Here is a 21,477-nt window from a genome sequence, read left to right as displayed (position 1 = left end):
ATAATTGGAGCAATCAACTTACTGCCTCATTCTTAATCAGAGCCTACTTTGAATGTATATATCAGTGTCCTATGCTACTTATACTTACATACCCTAATGCCTAAACTTTAAAATTCTCATCCTGGTGTTCGAATTGCCCCAATCTATCTTTGTAATCTCCTCCAGCCTTACAATCCTTCGAGAAGACTCCATTCCGCTGACTTTGGCCTCTGGTGCATCCCTAACCCTTCATCCACCACTGTCGGCCATGCCTTCAGCTACCTGGACCCTAAATACTGAAATTTCTTCCATAAACCCTTCCACCTCTCCTCCTTTCAGGACTTCCTTAAAACCCAAGCTTTCAGTTTGTACTCCTTCTTTGCTCAGCATCCATTTTTTTCTGATTATGCCCGTTTGAAGCACTTTAGTTTGTTTAACATCTGTTGTTGGGAAATTGTTAGAATCCATTATTAAGGAAGTAATAACAGGACATTTAGAAAGTCAAAACGCAATCCATCCGAGTCAGCATGGTTTTATGAAGGGTAAATTGTGTTTGATTAATTTTCTATAGTTCTTCGAAGATGTAACAAGCAAAGTGGCTAATAGGGATCCTATAGATGTAGTATATCTGGACTTCCATAAGGCATTTCAAAATGCCGCACAAAAGGTTAATACACAAGGTAAGATCTCATGGGGTGAGGGGCAATTTATTAGCTTGGATAGAGGATTGGCTAACCAACAGAAAACAGAGAGTCGGGATAAATGGGTCTTTTTCTGGATGGCAATATGTAACTAGTGGGGTGCCATAGGGTTTGGTCCTCGGTCCCCAACTATTTACAATCTATATTAATGACTTGGTTACAGGGATAGAAGGTACTGTAGCCAAATTTGCAGATGACACTAAAATAGGTGGGATAGTAAGTTGCAATAAAGAAATAAGTAATTTACGAATGGATATGGATAGGTTAGGTGAATGGGCCAAAATTTGGCAGATGGAGTTTAACATGGATAAGTGTGAGGTTATCCATTTTGGTTGGAAGAATAGAAAGGCAAATTATTATCTAAATGGAGAGAAACCTCAGAGTGCTTCAATGCAGGTTAGTCATGTGACTAGTTTTTTAAACAAACTCTCCTGTGTTTTTGTGGATTCCTTTCATCTCAGCAGATACCTGCAGTGGCGGTGGAGGTGGGGTGGGGGTGGTGATGGTGACTGGAATGCTGGCTTGTTCCACATTCAGTGTCTAGTGATCAAAATTCATTTGGGTTAATTTGATCAGGGAGCAGTTCTATTGTCTCTCCAGGCAACTGTCTCTTTATATGAAAAATATTTCCAGCCACTGCTGTGATTTCTTTAAAAAGTTATCTTTTCAGTCCAGCAACAGTTTAAAATTAATGTTCATATGACAAAATTAATATGCCTCTTTCTTGGCAGGTGGGGTCTTCATGACAAGCTGCAGTGACCTGCCTTGTCATTTCTTTCCTCCTAGCATTCAGAAGAATTTTCTGGCTTCTCTGTATCTCCTTTTAGTAGACTCTCCTAGGTCAGCAAAACCCTCAGTGTGAGGGATTACAGCTGCTAATCTCTGGACAAATATATGGGTGATATCATACATTCAGTACAACAAACATTTAAAGGGTAATGATCTTCCTTTGCAATCCTAGCCAGTACCAAATATAGAGAATTCAGGTAAAGCTATGCCTGATCTTCAGACCATTTAAATTAAATGGAGCATGCCCAAATTTCTGGTCTGAATCCTTGGTGGCAGAGTGAAGATAGAAAATTAACCTTTTAATATAATTTTTAAAGTTTTACATCAAAGCAAAAATTGTATGTATGTCATTGTGTTTTAAACACTATTTAAAATGTTATTGGGGTATTGTGTCCAGTCCTGGGCACCACACTTTAGACAGGATGTTAAATCATTAGAGAGGGTGCAGAAAAGATTCATGAAAATGGTTCCAGGGATGAAGGACTTCAGTTATGTGGATAGGTTGGAGAATCTGGGTCTGTTCTCCTTGGTGAAAAGAAGATTAAGAGTATATTTGATAGAGGTGTTCAAAATCATGAGGGATCTGGTCAGAGTAGATAGGGAGAAACTGTTCCCAAAGGATCCATAACCAGAGGACACTGATTTAAGGTGATTGGCAAAAGAACCAGAGGTGACATGAGAAACAACGTTTTTACGCAACGCATGGTTAGGATCTGGAATGCACTGCCTGTGAGTGTGGCAGAGGTAGATTCAGTTAAGGCCTTCAAAAGAGAATTGGACAATTATCTGAAGAGAAAAGAATTGCAGGGATCTGGGGTAAAGGTCAGGGAATGGGACTAGGTGAGTTGCTCTTGCAGAGAGCCAGCATGGCCACGATGGGCCGACTGGCCTCCTTCTATGCTGTAGACATTCTATGATTCTATGATTATAATGCCTTGAAGGTTAATATGAATGACATAATATGCTCTTTAACTGATAGGTTGTTTCATTTTCTTATTTGTTTCATCTATAGCGGGGCTCCAGTTATTGCTCGTTAATGACAACACAAGGGAAATACCAGCTTTTTGCAAAGACTGGCTACTTTAAGGTACTAATCTCAATTCTGTCTCAAGTGTATCTGTTTGCTTTGTGGCCATGATGTCAGACTGTCAAATAAGCAAGAGTGGAGGAAAATGAAGCAGGATTTGCAATAATGCACCGGCCAGCCACCAGAAATCCATAGCTGCCAGAAACAACAAATCCATTCCTATTTTCAACTCAGCGTGAAATCTGCTCCTCAGATTGCTTTAGTGCTGTAAATTCCCTGGAGTGGCCCCTGATCAGGGGGTACCTACAGGGTATGTCACTGCAGAATGCCAAACATGGCCATAGACTGAAAAACTGACTATCACCTGTCACTCTCCCAGATGTAAAAATGACCCATTGTGCAATTAATCTAAAAGTACTAAACCACATATTTACTGTCAGATTTTTTTTCCTTGGCCAAGCACCATCTGGAGAAGTATTGGAATGGGTTTTTTCCTTTCTACTCAGCTGTTATTGCCTTGGTGATATCACTAAGGAATCTATTCCCTCACAATTGTGGGTACAAGAAGAGGGTTTATTTTGGTATAATGCTTTAATATTTGTTCCGACCAACATAAGTGCAACAGAGGTTGAATGTAAAGGGGTTGCACTAGTTAATAGTAATAGAAAGGCAGTGATGGGAAAGGGGCAAACACTGAACCTCCTAATGCTCCCTTTGTACAACAACCAAAATGAAAGGATTGAAGAGACAATTTTATATTGGTTTAAAGCTAATGAGTATAAAATATTGATACACTTATCATTCAGAACCATCTTCAACCCCATAGTTCCTGGACTGAATCTTCAGTTTATTAGCTTCACTGCTGCATCATTAAAATGTTTTTATAGATAACAAAATTCCCATATAGATCTTGCCAGGCTAAGCACTTTCTGTAGGTGACAGGGTGAGTAGACAACCTGCTTTCTGGTGTCTGCCTAATGCTGTTCTTCAGCTAGTAAAAGGCTAACGACAAAAGCTAAATACTGCGGATTTTGAAAATCTGAAATAAAAACCAGAAAATGCTGGAATGCAAGTGATGCAGCATTTATGGAGAGAGAAACAGAATTAACGAGAGAAACAGAGTTAATGGGTTTGATTTTTAGCCCCCGCTGGGTCTGGGATTGGAGGCAGGGGGGGCACTAGAAATTGCACTGCTGCCTTGCATGCCTGTTCACTGGCTTCATCCCACCTGCTCCATAGAGGCAGAATTGGGAGGAGGGGGGGTGGTATGGGGGGGCGGAAGCGCGGCAGGGCTATCTATCCATACATACGGGTATTCAATCTGGCTCATTATGGGCCCCTTAAGGCCAATTAAAGGAGGCGGAATAGGATTTTCCTGACCCGCAGGCCACGAGGGCCAGCTTAGCTGCCTGGAGGTGGCAGACCGGGTGTCCACCACTCTAGGCAGGCCTAGAGACTCTCCCTGCTTGCCTGGGTGAATCAGTAGCCTCTAGAGGGGCTCCCCCCCGCCCTTACAGTGGTGTCTTGCTGCAACAGCCATTTTTTTAAACTTAAGAAAATTTGGAGATGGCACCTCCATTTTGAAGCAACCTTTCCCTTAGTTACCTGCTGCTTTCAAGCTGGAAGGCCTTTGATTCAAGCTGGAAGGCCTTCAGCTTCGAGAGTGGCCATTAATTGGCTGCTCTGGGGAAAATCACAATAAATGTGTAACTGTTTCCCACACAGTGCGGGCTCTAATCCATTTTTGAGCCTGATGGCGGGGTTCAGGAGCCCACAGGGAAAATCTTTCCCAACGTTTCAGGTCAATGGCCTTCCGTCAGAGTTCCAGCATTTTCTGTTTTTATTAAAAGGTTAATGACAGCAGCTCCGCCGTGACCCTCCCTCCAGAGCAGAGGCTAGCTAGGTGTCAGACTTCCCCACAACAATACAACTGATATTAATAACACAGCAAAATGGGGCAAGAATTGAGCACATATTTATATAAAAATTGAGCATATTTGTGCTTTGTATTATCATATAATTGTGATTTAACAAATTTTGACCCTACACAACCTTACAAAATATAAGTAAAACTAGCACATTCGAAACAGATGGATTGCTGCAGAATGGTGAAAAACTATATATAAAAGCATTTTGTAACACATTTGTACAAAAAAAATCGCATTGATGCCTGAAAAAGTGAGCATCAAGTCCCTTTGTCATTTCAATATTGCTTTCATTAAGGCTTCTCAAGCACAGTAGAAGGTCCACTCTCTGTCACAGTAATTCAAATTGATGAATAATTTTAAAGACCTTAAATTCTGGTCTTACTCTCAATACATAAGCACACCAGTTGAAGGAATGATTGCTGGTACAATATAAACAGCAAAAGAAACATTATGTAATTTTATTCATGAAGGAAAGAATATGAAATAGGAATGACAATAGGAAGTGTACAATTATGCGATGTCTTATGCATGACTTTATCTTGCATAAAATCTGGTGAATAATTTCCATGGCAAATAACAGGAATGTGGATAATTGAGGTTCCATGGTTATGCAATTTCAAAAGCTATTACCAGATGCTTAGAAGTGGATTTTTTTAAAGCTGTACCAAGAAAATATATAGACATTTTTAGAATTTTAAACAATAACACATTATATAAACACATGTAAATATTTTTTCAGCATCTATCACAAGAACACAAGAACACAAGAAATAGGAGCAGAAGTGGACCATATGGCTCATCGAGCCTACTCCACCATTCAATGTGATCATGGCTGATCTTGGGCTTCAATTTCACTTTCCTGCCCGCTCCCCATATCCCTTGATTCCCTGAGTGACCAAAAATCTGTCTATCTCAGCCTTAAATGTATTCAATGATGGAGCACCCACAACCCTCTGGGGTAGAGAATTCCAAAGATTCACAACCCTTTGAGTGAAGTAATTTCTCCTCATCTCAGTCCTGAATGATTGACCCCTTATCCTGAGACTGTGTGCCCGTGTTCTAGATTCCCCGACCAGTGGGAACAATCTCTCAGCTTCTATCCAATCAAGCCCTTTCAGAATCTTGTATGCCTCAATTAGATCACCTCTCATTCTTCTAAACTCCAGAGAATATAAGTCCAATTTACTCAGCCTCTCATCATAGGACAACCCCATCATCCCAGGGACCAATTTAGTAAATCTTTGCTGCACTGCCTCCAGTGCAAGTGTATCCTTTCTTAAATGTCGAGACCAAAACTGCACACAGTATTCCAGGTGCGGTCTCACCAAAGCCCTGTACAGTTTTAGTAAGACTTCTTTATTCCTGTACTCCGATCCTCTTGCAATAAAAGCCAACAAGTCATTTGCGCTCCTAATAGCTTGTTGCACCTGCATGTTATCCTCTATTGCAACCCTCTAATTTTCCTTCATTTTTCAATTGAATATAGTTTTATTTTAGAAGTTGTGAAGTGTTCTTGAAATTTTCATTATTTTAAATCTAACTTAAAAATAAGTTGCATTTAAAATTTGAATTCAAGATTTTACTGCTAATGTCCTGACCTTATTTTCTAAAGCAACTATAGTTGAACAGAAACAGATTTTACATTTCTCTGGATTTACTTGTCACCTACTGAGTTTTATGCAATGAGAGGGAAATAATTAGGGACAGTGGGGCAAAATAAAGATTTAATACTATAACACACTCAAACTTCTCGAGCATTGTGAAAAAAATGTTTTGTCAATTTTGTGATACCCAGTAAATTGGCTTTGATGTTGGCGATAAGGAACTTTTGTTATGTTAAAGCCCCCAAATAAGTTGCAACTGCCGAACCAGCAAAATAAGTAGCTGGAAATATGTCTGTGCAAACTGACGCCTATCTCTACAGGTTCTATTGTCTTTAATTCTGCCTTAATGTTCCCCTTAATGTAAAGCGGGGGGGTGGAGGGGGGTGGTGTTGGTGCAGGGGTGGTGGGAAGGGTTCAACTCTGCATTTTCAGTGTAATGGGGTAGAGGAGGGTTGAATTCTGCACCTAGGTCAGCTGGGGGGGGGTTGGTGGTGAAAGGGGTCAACTGTGCACTTAGTGCAGTTGGGATGAAAAAGAGGTAATTGGGGCTTATCTGGTGCACGGGGCAGGGTGGGGGGGGGGGGGCGGTGAGGGGGGCACCAAACTTTGTTTCCTGTTGCAGTTGGGGGCAGGGAAACAGGAACAATTTTGAACTGTGTTGTGCAGGGGGTCGGATCTCTGCAATCATGAAGGGGGAACCCTGCAACTTGTTCCGTTAAGGGGGCCACTCTGCACCCACCAGTGGCTGGGTAGGGGACTCCCCCTGTATTCGGGCAATGATATTTGGGGGGCGGAACAGTGGAATTCCATCAGTGTTTTATGTGGGGGAGGGAGGGAACAAATGCAAAAGGCTATAAGCACCTGTTGCCGGTGGTCCAATGCAGGCAACTGGAATGATATTATGGTGCTCAGGTTGGTTTGCTCATATTTAAAGCTACGACAGGCTACATCAGGCCATACCATACAGCTCATGCCGAAACACAGCTGAAGGCCGAATCAACATATCTCTCTGCTCAGATAGGTGCCATTGACCTTGTGAAGAAACCGAGTTGACCTTGAGCATTGAGATGGGGATGGTCCACCCTGTCTTCCTGGATCCTTGTACCGTGATGAGGCATATCTGCTGGAGGTGGGACCAAGAGGCAGGTGCAGCCCATGTGGAATCTCCCAGGCATGAGCATCAGCAGTCACCAAGGCACAGACTAGCGCAGAGATGCCAACAGGTCTACAGGATCCAAATGACTCACCTGCAGATGTCAGAGTGCCAGTGTCAGAGATGACTGCGGATGTCCAGAGAGGTGGTGACAAATCTCTGTGCACTACCTGAGAGGGTCATTGGATTTGGGACAATTGCAGGATTCCCACAGGTGCAAACAGTCATCAACTGCATGCATGTGGCCATCAAGGCTCCAACTGAGCAACCAGCCGCATACCTCAACAGAAAGGGCTTCCACTCGCTCAACGTGTAGCTAGTATACGACAATGGGAAGCGCTTTCTGCAAGTGTGTGCCCGCTTTCCAGGCAATTGCCACAACTCTTTCATCCTGCACCAGTCCCAGCTGCCACTGCTATTTGTCATGAGCTTCTTTGTGTTATCTTAACAACGCAGTGAGGTATGTGGATTCCAGTTCCTTGCAGATCTGTAGAAGGTTTATTAACAGCTAAACCAGTAGATACAATACAGAGCAAACTATATACAGAACTTTTGTCCAGGGTGTTACAGTGCAGAGTGACTATGGCTCCTTGTCTCATGACTAAATCCTGGTACTTAGCTTATTAGCATACTGAGGTCCTAAAGGGACATCACTCTTAAAGCGATCATACAGCATCCCCTTTCTTTCCAAAGATAGGTTTCGTACGCTACAAGTAAAGGGGTGGTGGTGGTATTGTGATACTGTCACTGGACGAGTAATCCAAAGGTCTAGGCATAAGCCCTGGGGACATGGGTTTGAATCCCACCAAAGCAGATGGTGAAATTTGAATTCAATTAATAAAATCTGAAATTTAAAAAATGCTAGTCTAATAGTGACCATGACACCATTGTCAATTGTTGTAAAAAACCTTCTCGTTCACTAATGTCCTTTAAAGGAAGGAAATCTGCAGTCCTTACCTGGTCTGGCCCACATGTGACTACAGACCCACAGCAATGTGGTTGACTGTTAAATGCCCTCTGAAATGGTCCAGCGAGCCACTCAGTTGTCAAGGGAAATTAGGGATGGACAATTAGGTATGGCTTTGCCAGCAACTCCCACATTCCATGAAAGAATAAAAAAAAGTAAAAAACACATAAAGTTGGACAATATCAAAATTAGTTATACAGGGATAGAGATTATTAAATTTACAAGTATAAAGATAGGGATTGTGAAATTTACAGAAGTTTACGTGTCCATATATCATTTTGGTGGTTTGACAATGCTTCCAGATCTTGTTATGTTATAACCTTCTGAGGATGTGGATTTCACCCTTGGCTGTTCTTGGTTTGCAGACACGTTGACAATGTGTTGGTTGTTGTCCTCTTGTTCTGTCACACCCTCATCGTCAGAGTGTGTTCTTTCAAGTCTGCTGTGTGCAATTGGAGTATTGCACACTTCTCTTAATCGGTGTTGGTTCCTCCTCAACACTGCTACATTAGATGTTGTAACCTTATAAGACCTAGGCTCACTGCATACTTTGGATACCTCTGTGGGTAATCGTGTTCTCATTGTGGGGTGTATGAACCTGACCTTTTGTCCTACATGTGGCTGAAATAGTTCCGCCCCTGCATGTCGGTCTTCATTCTCCCTTGTTTTTCGAGCAGTGTCTCCTGCATCTCGGAGAATTTGAACAGATGATGGCTTGGCAGAATCGTTCGGACTTGTCTGCCAAACATGATCTCTGCTAGTGACGGTAAGCCCCTATCCAGAGGTGTAGCTCTGAGGTGGAGCATAGCAACACGAAAATCTTGTTTCAGTGTCGTACACTTCAGGATAAGTGATTTAATTGTGCGAACCATTCACTCGGCAAGAACTTTAGATCTAGGGTAGTGTAGTGAGGACATCATATGGTTTATGCCCCATTTGGCACACATATCCTGAAAGGTCTGCCCGTATAGGAACACAGGAGCAGGAGTAGGCCATTCCGCCCAGCGAGCCTGCCCTGCCATTCAAAACAATCATGGCTGATCATCCACTTCAATGCCCTTTTCCCACTGTATCCGCATATCCTTTTATGCAATTGGTATTTCGAAATCTCTGCTTTAAACATAGTCCATGACTGAGCTTCTGCAGCCCTCTGGGATAGAAAATTCCAAAGATTCACAACCCTCTGAGTAAAGAAATTTCTCCTCATCTTGGTCCTATGTGGCTTCCCCCTTATTTTGAATCTTGTAGTTTCATGGTCACCTTTGTTAATGCCAGCATTTTTATTTAAATTTAAACTCCCCAGCTGCTATGGGGGATTTAAACTCATATCCATGTAGATCTCTGGATTACTAGAGCAGTAACATAGCCACTGTGCCACGATATCAGCCCCTACCCCAGTCTACTGTGACCCATTGTCAGAAATAATTTCTTCAGGTGCACCCAGCAGACTGAATATGGCATGCAATGTGACTGCAACAACTGCGCTCGAAGTGTCTTTTACCTGTCTGACAATTGGAAATTTGGAGAACTAAGATAAAGTCGTCTCCATTCACGGTAAATAGATCAGGGGCAATTTTGGACCAAGGGACTGACGGAATCTCATGAGGGTGTAGAGATTCTTTGTGTCATTGTGGCTGGTGGCTGATGCCTCACACATCTTCACTGACTTTTCAATGTCACCGTTGAACCCTGGCCAATAAACAGTGTTTTGTGCCAGTCGTCTCATTCACTCTATACCCATATAGTCTTGGTGAAGTTGTGCCAAGATGTCTTGTTGGAGAGCTTTGGGCACAATCACTTGTTTTCCTTTGAAGGTGATGCCTCTCGAGATACCGAGTTCATCTCTATAAGGTCAAAAGCATCTGAGGATTTCTGGCATCTCCTTTATCATATCAGGCCATCCTTCTATGGTGATTCTCCACAGTGCCCAGTTGTGGGTCATTGACTGTTTCTGATTACAGTTGGTCACATTTGTGCTGACCAAAATGCAATAAATTGATTTTGAGCACATTTTCCACCTCGATGTCCATGTTCTCTACTTGTATATCCAGTGGGACTTCTTCATTCTTGTTCGGATTTGGCAATCTGCTCAGCGAATCCGAGGTGGCCATTTTGGTACCTGGTTTGTAGCAGATGCCGAAGTCATACCCCTGTACTTTCACTAGGAGTCACTATAGTCGAGGTGGTGTACTTGTCAATGGATTGCTTGAGATCATCTCCAGTGATTTGTGGTCAGTTTCCACAGTGAACAGCTGACCGAACAGGTAGGTGTGGAACCTTGTGATCCCAAACACAATAGCAAGTGTTTCAGGCTTTATGCTTGAGTCCAAAGGACTGTCACTGACCTCATCTCCTCTGGAGATCTTCCCTCTACAGCTTCCAACCTCATAGTCCCGCAACCCCGGACAGCCCGCTTCTACCTCCTTCCCAAAATCCACAAACGGGACTGTCCCGGCAGACCCATTGTGTCAGCCTGCTCCTGCCCAACTGAACTTATTTCTTCCTATCTAGACTCTATCTTTTCTCCGCTGGTCCAGTCTCTTCCCACCTACATCCGTGACTCTTCTGACGCCCTACGTCATTTTGACAATTTCCAGTTTCCTGGTCCCAACCGCCTCCTCTTCACTATGGACGTCCAATCGCTCTACACCTCCATCCCCCACCAGGATGGTTTGAGGGCTCTCCGCTTCTTCCTGGAACAGAGGCCCAACCAGTCCCCATCCACCAACACCCTCCTCCGCCTGGCTGAACTTGTTCTCACATTGAACAACTTCTCCTTCAACTCCATGCATTTCCTTCAAGTAAAAGGTGTCGCTATGGGTATCCGCATGGGTCCTAGTTATGCCTGTCGTTTTGTGGGATATGTCGAGCATTCTTTGTTCCAGTCCTACTCAGGCCCCCTCCCCCAACTCTTTTTCCGGTACATTGATGACTGTATCGGTGCCGTTTCCTGCTCCCGCCCCGAACTAGAAAACTTTATCAACTTTGCTTCCAATTTCCACCCTTCTCTCACCTTTACATGGTCCATCTCTGACACTTCCCTTCCCTTCCTCGACTTCTCTGTCTCCATCTCTGGGAATAGGTTGTCTACCAATATCCATTATAAGCCCACTGACTCCCACAGCTACCTCGACTACACTTCTTCACACCCTACCTCCTGTAAGGACTCCATTCCATTCTCCCAGTTTCTCCGTCTCCGACGCATCTGCTCTGATGATGCTACCTTCCATGACGGTGCTTCTGATATGACCTCCTTTTTCCTCAACCGAGGATTTCCCCCCACTGTGGTTGACAGGGCCCTCAACCGTGTCCGACCCATTCCCCGCACCTCTACCCTCACCCCTTCCCCTCCCTCCCAGAACCGTGACAGGGTTCCCCTTGTCCTCACTTTTCATCCCACCAGCCTCCATATCCAAAGGATCATCCTCCGCCATTTTCGCCACCTCCAGCGTGATGCCACTGCCAGTCGCATCTTCCCCTCCCTTCCCCTGTCAGCATTCCGAAGGGATCGTTCCCTCCGCGACACCCTGGTCCACTCCTCCATTACCCCCACCACCTCGTCCCCGTCCCAGGGCACCTTCCCTTGCAATCGCAGGAGGTGTAATACCTGCCCATTTACCTCCTCTCTCCTCACTATCCCAGGCCCCAAACACTCCTTTCAGGTGAAGCAGCGATTTACTTGTACTTCTTTCAATGTAGTATACTGTATTCGCTGCTCACAGTGTGGTCTCCTCTACATTGGGGAGACCAAGCGCAGACTGGGTGACCGCTTTGCGGAACATCTCCGCTCAGTCCGCAAGCAGGACCCTGAGCTTCCGGTTGCTTGCCGTTTCAACACTTCCCCCTGCTCTCATGCTCACATCTCTGTCCTGGGATTGCTGCAGTGTTCCTGTGAACATCAACGCAAGCTCGAGGAACAGCATCTCATCTACCGATTAGGCACACTACAGCCTGCCGGACTGAACATTGAGTTCAATAATTTCAGAGCATGACAGCCCCCCACTTTACTTTCATTTTTAGTCATTTTTAGTTATTTTTTCTTCCTTTTTTTTGCATTCCTTTTTACATTTTTTACAATCTTTTTTTGCATTTATTTCATTTCATCTTAGTTTGTTCAGTTTGCTTACCCACTGTTTTTTTCAGGTTGTTTTTCTTCAGGTTTGCACTTGCTGATGTTCAATATTCAGTATATTCACACCTAATCTGTACTAATGCTTTGTCTTTCAACACACCATTAACATATTGTTTGCCTTTGCTCCGTGACCTTTTGGTCAGCTATGCGGCCTGGTCCAATCTGCACCTTCTCCTTTGTTATCTCTTGCCCAACCCCCACCTCACTTGTTTATAATCTGTGACTTTTCTAATATTTGTCAGTTCCGAAGAAGGGTCACTGACCCGAAACGTTAACTCTGCTTCTCTTTCCACAGATGCTGCCAGACCTGCTGAGTGAATCCAGCATTTCTTGTTTTTGTTTCAGATTTCCAGCATCCGCAGTATTTTGCTTTTATTTATGCTTGAGTAATTGGATTGTGCTGAGGATAAACTTTTGGATCCAAATGCAATTGGTTTGCCATCCTGCAGGATGCACACTCTGAGCCCTTTCTGTGAGGCGTCGACTTCCAGGATTGTCTTCTTCCTTGGATCATAGTACTGCAGGGTACAGGTTTCTGCTGACAATGCTTGTTTGAGAGACTCAACCATATGCTGATGGTCTTCCTGCCATACAAATGGTACATCTTTCTTTCAGAGCTTTCTCAGTGATAATACTTTGTCAGAAAAATTTGGAATGTATGGTGCCAAGAAGTTAAAAAATCCAAGACATCTCTTGTGGGGTAGGTATATGCCATACATCTTCGATTTTGCCTGGGTCAGGACAGATTCCACAACCTGAATAGATGAAGCCAAAGAAATTGATCTGACTTACATTTGCCTGGCACTTCTTGCTGTTAAAAACGAGCCCTTCGCGATGAGCTACTGCCATCAGTGAGTGAAGATTTCCATCATGCTCTTCTTTGGTTTTGACCATTACTGCAATATCATTGGCAATGCATATACATCCAGGCACGTTTTCTATAATTCTGGCCATATGCTGCTGATAAAGAACTTGACTGACAGATAAGCCGAAGGGTAGTCTTTGGAAGCAGTATCTTCCTAATGGTGTCCTGAAGGTGATGATTTCCTAAGATTCCTTAGCTAGGTGTACCGATCAATATCTATGTTTAGCATCCAACTAAGAGAAGAATTTAGCTCCTGTTCGCTTGGGATTCAATTCCTCTAGTGTTGGAATCTTTTGGGGCATCTCTTTGTGAAGATGTTTAGACACCTCGGTTCGAGACATACCCTGATTGCTCCATCCTTCTTTAGTACGCATGTAATTGAGCTGCACCAGTCTATGTGATGATGCACATGATGCATGATGCCATTGCATTCCAGTCATCCAACTCAGGCTTAAGCCTTTCTTGTATGTGCACGCTGCACTTTCTGGGAGGGTCAATTGATGGAACTGCATCTTCTCTGAAGTACAGTACGACATCGACTTTGAAATCTGCTATGGCATCAAGTCTATCCAGGTACATTTGTTGTAAGTCCTGGACTGACTCAATGCTTGGTCCCTTCTGCTGTAATGGGTACCTTGGTGATCTCATGGATAGTAACGAAGCTGAGTTCCTTACACGCTGGCAGTCCTGTCACTGCTGATCTGCTCGTGTCTACCAAGTAAAATATTTGTACTTCCCATGCCGACTTGCCATTGCCATATTGCATGTTAGTGTGACACTGCATGGGATGGGTGATCCATTGTACGCAGTTAGCTTCGGTTGTATCAATAATTTCCAATGACCCCAGTACGTATCCTTCAGAATTCGGACTGGTAAGATATTTGCACGAGCTCCTGTGTCAATTTTAGCTGAGTGTGTGTTTGCCAACTTTCTTTAGGCACATGATATTAATAGTAGTGAAAGCTTCCAGCTGTCTGACTTCATCAGCACAATGGGTTGCATTTTAAAAGCCTGCTGCCAAAACAGGCAGCGGGCAAAAAAATTTGCAGCCTGCACTCACAGGGCGCACGTCACGGAGCTGCCGCAATTCCAAACATGGCGGCTCTGTAGCATGGCCTGGGCGGACGACAACCCCTCCCACCCCCACCCACCCTCGATGACATGGAGGGGGCGGGTGATCCCCTCCCAGCAACGGCGTCTGGCGCTAATGCGCAGGCACCAGCGCCATTTTTAAAGAGCTTAGAACCCTAAATGACAAGTGCAATTTTTAAAAGGCCAGGTATTGTACAGTTTTTAAAAAATGAATAGAAATGTCTTTCCATGCCTTCTCCCTCCACCCCCCACCCAATGGCATTAAGCATTATTCCTGCCCTTTCCCCCCGAGCCCACCCCCCCACCCCATAATACTTACCGTGATTATATGAGCTTCCCCTTCCTGCCTCAAAGTTCAGAACCTTTGTCCTTTACCCTTTCCCATCACCCCCTCAACTAATCCGGTGTTTGACAACCCCCCCTCCAGCCCCTGCACTTAGAAAATCACCTCCTCCCCCCTCCCCACAGGTGTTGCGTCTCGTTTCCCCAAGTGAGGATTCGAAGGCGCGGCATTGCTGTTTGCCCGAACGAAGATCGGTGCAGCAAATAAGGAGACAACGGGACCTTCATTAGTTTAGAAAGGGCAGTTTATTTAAATATGGGAATCGTGGTCCTGTCGCTGAGATCGGGACGGGGCCTGCCAGTGTCAAGGTTGGTGGCGGGCCTCATCCATTGCGATCTTCTTGTCTCTTCCCTGCAACTGTTCCCAGCATCGGAGACCCTTTAAAATCCAGCCCAATGTATCAGGTTCACAATGTGAAATTCCTGCTTGTCTTCTGGCTGAGAATCGCTCCACTCTGAGTCTTGTCTCAGGTATATTTTGCTGTGGACCTTGTGTATTGGCTAGAGGTTACACAGGTCTCTGGTGCTCTCCTTGCTGCTGTTGCCATGCTGTTGCACATGCCTTCTGTTTGTTTGCCTTCTATTGTGACTTCTGGCTGCGTCTTTGGAGTCAGGTTTCTTGCATAGGCGTCCTTTTGCACCGCACACCTTGCATAGATCTTGAAATGCAGGACAACTTTGTGGTGAGTGGGACAAACCACACTTGCTTTTGTGACCTGGTTACCATGCCGATACTATCGTTTACATCTAGTGCTAGCAGATGCTTGTTGTCTGGCTACAATGGCTTCATATTTCCTGCCATCTTCTAGCAGCACATCAATGCTGCGACCTTTCTTTTTCCCCAAGAAGTCTTTTTGGACCACTTCAATAGGTGTTGAGACAATCACCAGCTCCATGTTTCGCTCCGACAGCTCAGTTTCTGAAAAAATTGCAGTCGTTGCCCTTACTACAGCATCTACTCATGAATTAATCTATTGATTCCTGTGGCTGTTATCTGTAGGACATCAATTCCAGGTGATGAATTCTAGACTTCACTCTTACCCGAAGGTGACCTCGCACTTTTTATATCTTTGGGGATCTTTCTGGTCCTCTTCAGATAAGTCAGATGTATTGATTCTGTATAACCCCTCATTTCCAACTGCTATCAGTATTTTCCAGACTGCTTCTCTAGTTCTGCAACCACTTGGTCTATAAAGCAGAACTGCATTCTTTGTTTAAAAAGTTTGAACTCCGAGAGGATATCAATGGGAAATTTGATATCAATCCTTCTGCTGTTGTTTGCTTTCTGCTCAATATTTAATGTTGTTCAGCTTTGTGTGCCTTCAGCACTGTACTTATTGTGACTTTCCTACTTGTGGCTTAAAACTTGTTTTAAAACTTGATCTATTAACTCTGCGCTGTTCTCCCTTTAAGAAACTCTTTATTTCTAAGCTAGCTGCTTTGATGGAGTTTAACAGGTGCTTGACAGTGTTCTCTATTTTTCCCCTTTTCGCTTTCGCATGTATGTGTGCACAGCTGTTCGATAGGCAATTCAAGGTTTTTCCCCTTTGCTGTTTTCAGCTAGAGTTTATTTATTTTCTTCACACCTGTCTGGTTTAATGATTTTTTTCGCCTTTACTGCTTTAATGGAGGTTTCCCACACTTTTTCCACTCTCTGAGTTTTTTTTCGGTTTGCGCTATTTTCAGGGTTTTCCCCTTTTTTTGTCTTCTCTTGCTCCACATGGAGCCTTTAGAAAATGAATTTTTAAAAGCTCTTCAAAGGCTTTTTGTTTACCGGGATTGCTCAATCGTCGGCACGATGTCTCACCCGGTCACTTGCTTTTCAGCCATGCTTCCGTTGTATGTCGCTTTGCTCAGCCTTCTATATGTATAGCTTTCATTCTCTCTTCTCAGAACTTGTTTTAAAGTTTCTTCACTTGTTGCTTCAAAATTTCTCTTCTCTTTTCTGTATTGCTTTTAAACCTTGTTTGCTGTTTTACCAGTGTTTTCAAGCTTACATCTTATCTTTTCACTACCGCTGTCACGATTACATGAGTTTCTTTGTGTTATCTTAAGAAACACAATGAGGTATGTGGCCTCCAGTTCCTTGAAGATCTCCAGAAGTTTATTAACAGCTAAACTAGTATATACAATACAGAGCAAATTAGACACAGAACCTTTGTCCAGGGTGTTACAGTGCAGGGTGAGTATGGCTTCCAGTGACATGACGACATCTTGGTACTTAGCTTATCAGCATACTGAGTTCTTAAAGTGAGCAGACAACACCGTTCACTCCACTCCACCGGCTCAACTTCACGGGTGCATTCTTATGGACAACTGCTACCCCTTTCTGACATGGCTTCTGACACTGGGAAGGAATCCCAGCAGTCATGCAGAAGAGTGCGACAATACCTGCAACTGTTGCACATAGGCTACCACCGAGCAGGCCATTGGCATGCTGAAGATGTGCTTCCCATGACACGATAGATCAGGTGGAGCTCTACAGCATGCAGCAGAAAGGGTTGAGCACATCGTTGCTGTATGCTGCGTTCTGCATAACATTGCAGTACAAAGGGGAAAAGCCTTGCAGGAAGATGAGGTGCGGGAGCAGGAGACATCCTCGGACAATGAGGACACAGAGGGCATCCAGCAGCAGCGTGCATTGGCCCAGTGATATGACCAGTACGCCACCGCCTCTCATATACAGCACATGGACTGCAGCAGTTCTTTAAGCTGGCTCACTACCACCATCTCAAGGGAAATTAGGGAGAGCATTGATGGAGGGCAGACAAGGCAAGCAAGGAACAAGGGAGGCAAGACAACACCTGATCATTGATCGTTTCCACAATCCATGAAGTGCGACATTAGTTCCTCACACCAAAAACCACCATCCTGTATCTCATCTGAAGTCGTCTGCCTCTGCAACGTCTGTCTTTCCAGCATGATGAGCAGCAGCTGACTGAGTCATTGCCGATGTGACTGCATCCGTGCAGTATCACATCATGCATATTGGCATGGCAATGATATTATTCATTACATTGGCAGTAATGTCAGGCGAATGATGCAATGAGAGGATGCATAATCGGAACATGGTGGCATGCATTATTCACAGAAGAAAGGCTACGGTTGTCATGAAAAGGATGTAACTGCATTGAAAGCAGTTCAGAGAAGGTTTACTAAACTGACACCTGGAATGGGTGGGCTATCTTACGAGGAAGGGTCAGAGAGGCTAGGCTTGTATCTGCTGGAATTTAGAAGAGTAAGAGGCGACTTGATTGAAACATATAAGATCCTGAGAGATCTTGACAGGATGGATGTGGAAAGGACGTTTCCCCTTGTGGGAGAATCTAGAACCAGGGGTCACTGTTTAAAAATAAGGGGTCGCCCATTTAAGACATAGATGAGGAGAATTTTTTTTCTCTCAGAGGGTTATGAGTCTTTGGAACACTTTTCCTCAAAAGGCGCTGGAAGCAGAGTCTTTGAATATGTTTAAGGCAGAGGTAGACAGAATCTTGATAAGCAAGAGGATGAAAGGTTATCGGGGGTAGGTGGTAATGTGGAGTAATCGGTTCAGCCACGAGCTTATTTTTTTTTAATTTTTAAAAAAAATTTTAAATTCATTTATGGGCGTCACTGGCCAGGCCAGCATTTATTGCCCATCCCTAATTGCCCTGAGAAGGTGGTGGTGAGCTGCCTTCTTGAACCGCTGCAGTCCATGTGAGGTAGGTACACCCACAGTGCTGTTCAGTTCAGTTTCTGATCAATGGTAGCCCCTAGGATGTTGATAGTGGGGGATTCAGCGATGGTAATGCCATTGAATGTCAAGGGGAGATGGTTAGATTCTCTCTTGTTGGAGATGGTCATTGTCTGGCACTTGTGTGGCGCGAATGTTACTTGCCACTTATCAGCCCAAACCTGGATATTGTCCAGTTCTTGCTGCATTTCTACACGGACTGCTTCAGTATCTGAGGAGTTACGAATGGTGCTGAACATTGTGCAATCATCAGCTAACATCCCCACTTTTGACCTTCTGATTGAAGGATGGTCATTGATGAAACAGCTGAAGATGGTTGGGCCCAGGACACTACCCTGAGGAACTCCTGCAGTGATGTCCTGGAGCTCAGATGATTGAACTCTAACAAGGGCAACCATCTTCCTTTGCGATAGATATGACTCCAGCCAGCAGAGGGTTTTCCCTCTGATTCCCATTGACCTCAATTTTGCTCGGGCTCCTTGATTCCATACTCGGTCAAATGCTGCCTTGATGTCATGGGCAGTCACTCTCACCTCACCTCTTGTGTTCAGCCCTTTTGTCCATGTTTGAACCAAGGCTGTAATGAGGTCAGGAGCTGAGTGGCCCTGGCGGAACCCAAACTGAGCATCACTGAGCAGGTTATTGCTAAGCAAGTGCCGCTTATTGGCACTGTTGATGACACCTTCCATCACTTTACTGATGATTGAGAGTAGGCTGATGGGGCGGTAATTGGCCGGGTTGGACTTGTCCTGCTTTTTGTGTATAGGACGTACCTGGGCAATTTTCCACATTGCAGGGTAGATGCCAGTGTTGTAGCTGTACTGGAACAGCTTGGCTAGGGGTGCGGCAAGTTCTGGAGCACAGGTCTTCAGTAATATTGCCGGAATATTGTCAGGGCCCATAGCTTTTGCAGTATCCAGTGCCTTTAGTCGTTTCTTGATATCACACGGAGTAAATTGAATTGGCTGAAGTCTGGCATCTGTGATGCTGGGGACTTCAGGAGGAGGCCGAGATGGATCATCAAGTCGGCACTTCTGGCTGAAGATTGTTGCAAATGCTTCAGCCTTATCTTTTGCACTTATGATTTGTGCTCCCCCATCATTGAGGATGGGGATATTTGTGGAGCCACCTCCTCCAGTTAGTTGTTTAATTTTCCATCACCATTCACAGCTGGATGTGGCAGGACTGCAGAGTTTTGATCTGATCCGTTGGTTATGAGATCGCTTAGCTCTGTATATCGCATGCGGCTTACGCAGTTTGGCATGCAAGTAGTCCTGAGTTGTAGCTTCACCAGGTTGACACCTCATTTTGAGGTATGCCTTGTGCTGCTCCTGGCATGCCCTCCTGCACTCTTCATTGAACCAGGGTTGGCCTCCTGGCTTGATGGTAATGGTAGAGTGGGGGATATGCCGGGCCATGAGGTTGCAGATTGTGGTTGTGTACAATTCTGCTGCTGCTGATGGCCCACAGCGCCTCATGGATGCCCAGTTTTGCATTGCTAGATCTGTTTGAAATCTATCCCATTTAGCACGGTGATGGTGCCACACAACACGATGGACAGTATCCTCAATGTGAAGGCGGGACTTCGTCTCCACAAGGACTGTGCGGTGGTCACTTCAACCAATACTATCATGGACAGAAGCATCTGCGGCAGGCAGATTGATGTGGATGAGGTCAAGTATGTTTTACCCTCGTGTTGGTTCCCCCACCACCTGCCACAGACCCAGTCTAGCAGCTATGTCCTTTAGGACTCAGCCAGCTCGGTCAGTAGTGGTGCTACCGAGCCACTCTTGGTGATGGACATTGAAGTCCCCCACCCAGAGTACATTTTGTGCCCTTGCCAACCTCAGTGCTTCCTCCAAGTGGTGTTCAACATGGAGGTGTACTGACTCATCAGCTGAGGGAGGGCGGTAGGTGGTAATCAGTAGAAGGTTACCTTGCCCATGTTTGACCTGATGCCATAAGACTTTATGGGGTCCGGAGTCGATGTTGAGGACTCCCAGGGCAACTCCCTCCCTACTGTATACCACTGTGCCACTACCTCTGGATGGTGATGGCAGTGTCTGGGACATTGTCTGTAAGGTATGATTCCATGAGTATGACTATGTCAGGCTGTTGCTTGACTAGTCTGTGGGACAGCTCTCCCAACTTTGGCACAAGCCCCCAGATGTTAGTAAGGAGGAATTTGCAGGGTCGACAGGGCTGGGTTTGCCGTTGTCATTTCCGGTGCCAAGGTCAATGCCGGGTGGTCCGTCCAGTTTCATTCCTTTTTATTGACTTCGTAGCGGTTAGGTACAACTGAGTGGCTTGCTCGGCCATTTCAGAGGGCATGTAAGGGTTAACCACATTGCTGTGGGTCTGGAGTCACATGTAGGCCAGACCAGGTAAGGACAGCAGATTTCCTTCCCTAAAGGACATTAGTGAACCAGATGGGTTTTTACAACAATCGACAATGGTTTCATGGCCATCATTAGACTAGCTTTTAATTCCAGATTTATTAATTAAATTCAAATTCCACCTTCTGCTGTGGTGGGATTCGAACCCATGTCCCCAGAGAAATACCCTGGGTCTCTGGGTTACTAGTCCAGTGATAATACCACTACGCCACCGCCTACCCATAAACTCTCCAGGCCCCTGTTCCCTCTCTCGCCTTGCCACTGCTGCGTCGAGCTGATGGCTGAGGCGAGGTGTTGCAGGTCTGCACGTTTCAGTAGAATCTGGGAGGGTCACCAACCTCTCGACGGAGGGAGCCATGCACTCATATGCCTGAGACATGGCAGCTGTCATAGCCTGGTTGGACTGAAGGCTGCACATGGCCTGTGGCACCTCCGCCAAATGTTGCCTTACCTCTCCCTGCAGCACCAGCATGCCCTGTGCTGCTGACGCCAGAGGATCATCATCAGCCTGGGGCTCAGCATGGGCCTGGCCACCCACAGTCCTCAGACTGTCTAACTGCCTTGGCTGTCTCAGCCTCAGCCTGCTTTCAAGCCACATGTCTGGTGCTCTCATCAGCTTGTCACCCAGAATCTAATACTGATCGGATACCCACCAAGGTGAGTGTATCTGCACTGGTGGAAGGTGGAGGGGTGTTATGGGACAGTGCTTCCCCTGAGTCTGTCTCTTCCTCAGAGGTGTTCGATGTCTGTCGAATCTCCAAAGCCAACT

General features: G+C 45.0%; 1 protein-coding gene across 1 annotated transcript in view; it reads left to right on the top strand.

Moving 5' to 3' along the window:
* npr2 (natriuretic peptide receptor 2) overlaps positions 1 to 21,477 on the top strand; it is a 244,287-nt gene that overhangs the window by 106,593 nt on the left and 116,217 nt on the right. The window contains exon 9 of the mRNA XM_068032500.1: positions 2,482 to 2,556. Coding sequence (XP_067888601.1) covers positions 2,482 to 2,556 — 75 coding nt within the window. The remainder of the gene's footprint in view (positions 1 to 2,481; positions 2,557 to 21,477) is intronic.

Source organism: Heterodontus francisci, chromosome 1, assembly GCF_036365525.1.
Source record: "Heterodontus francisci isolate sHetFra1 chromosome 1, sHetFra1.hap1, whole genome shotgun sequence".
NCBI classification, from domain to species: Eukaryota; Metazoa; Chordata; class Chondrichthyes; order Heterodontiformes; family Heterodontidae; genus Heterodontus; species Heterodontus francisci.
This window is presented reverse-complemented; position numbering and strand designations above follow the sequence as displayed.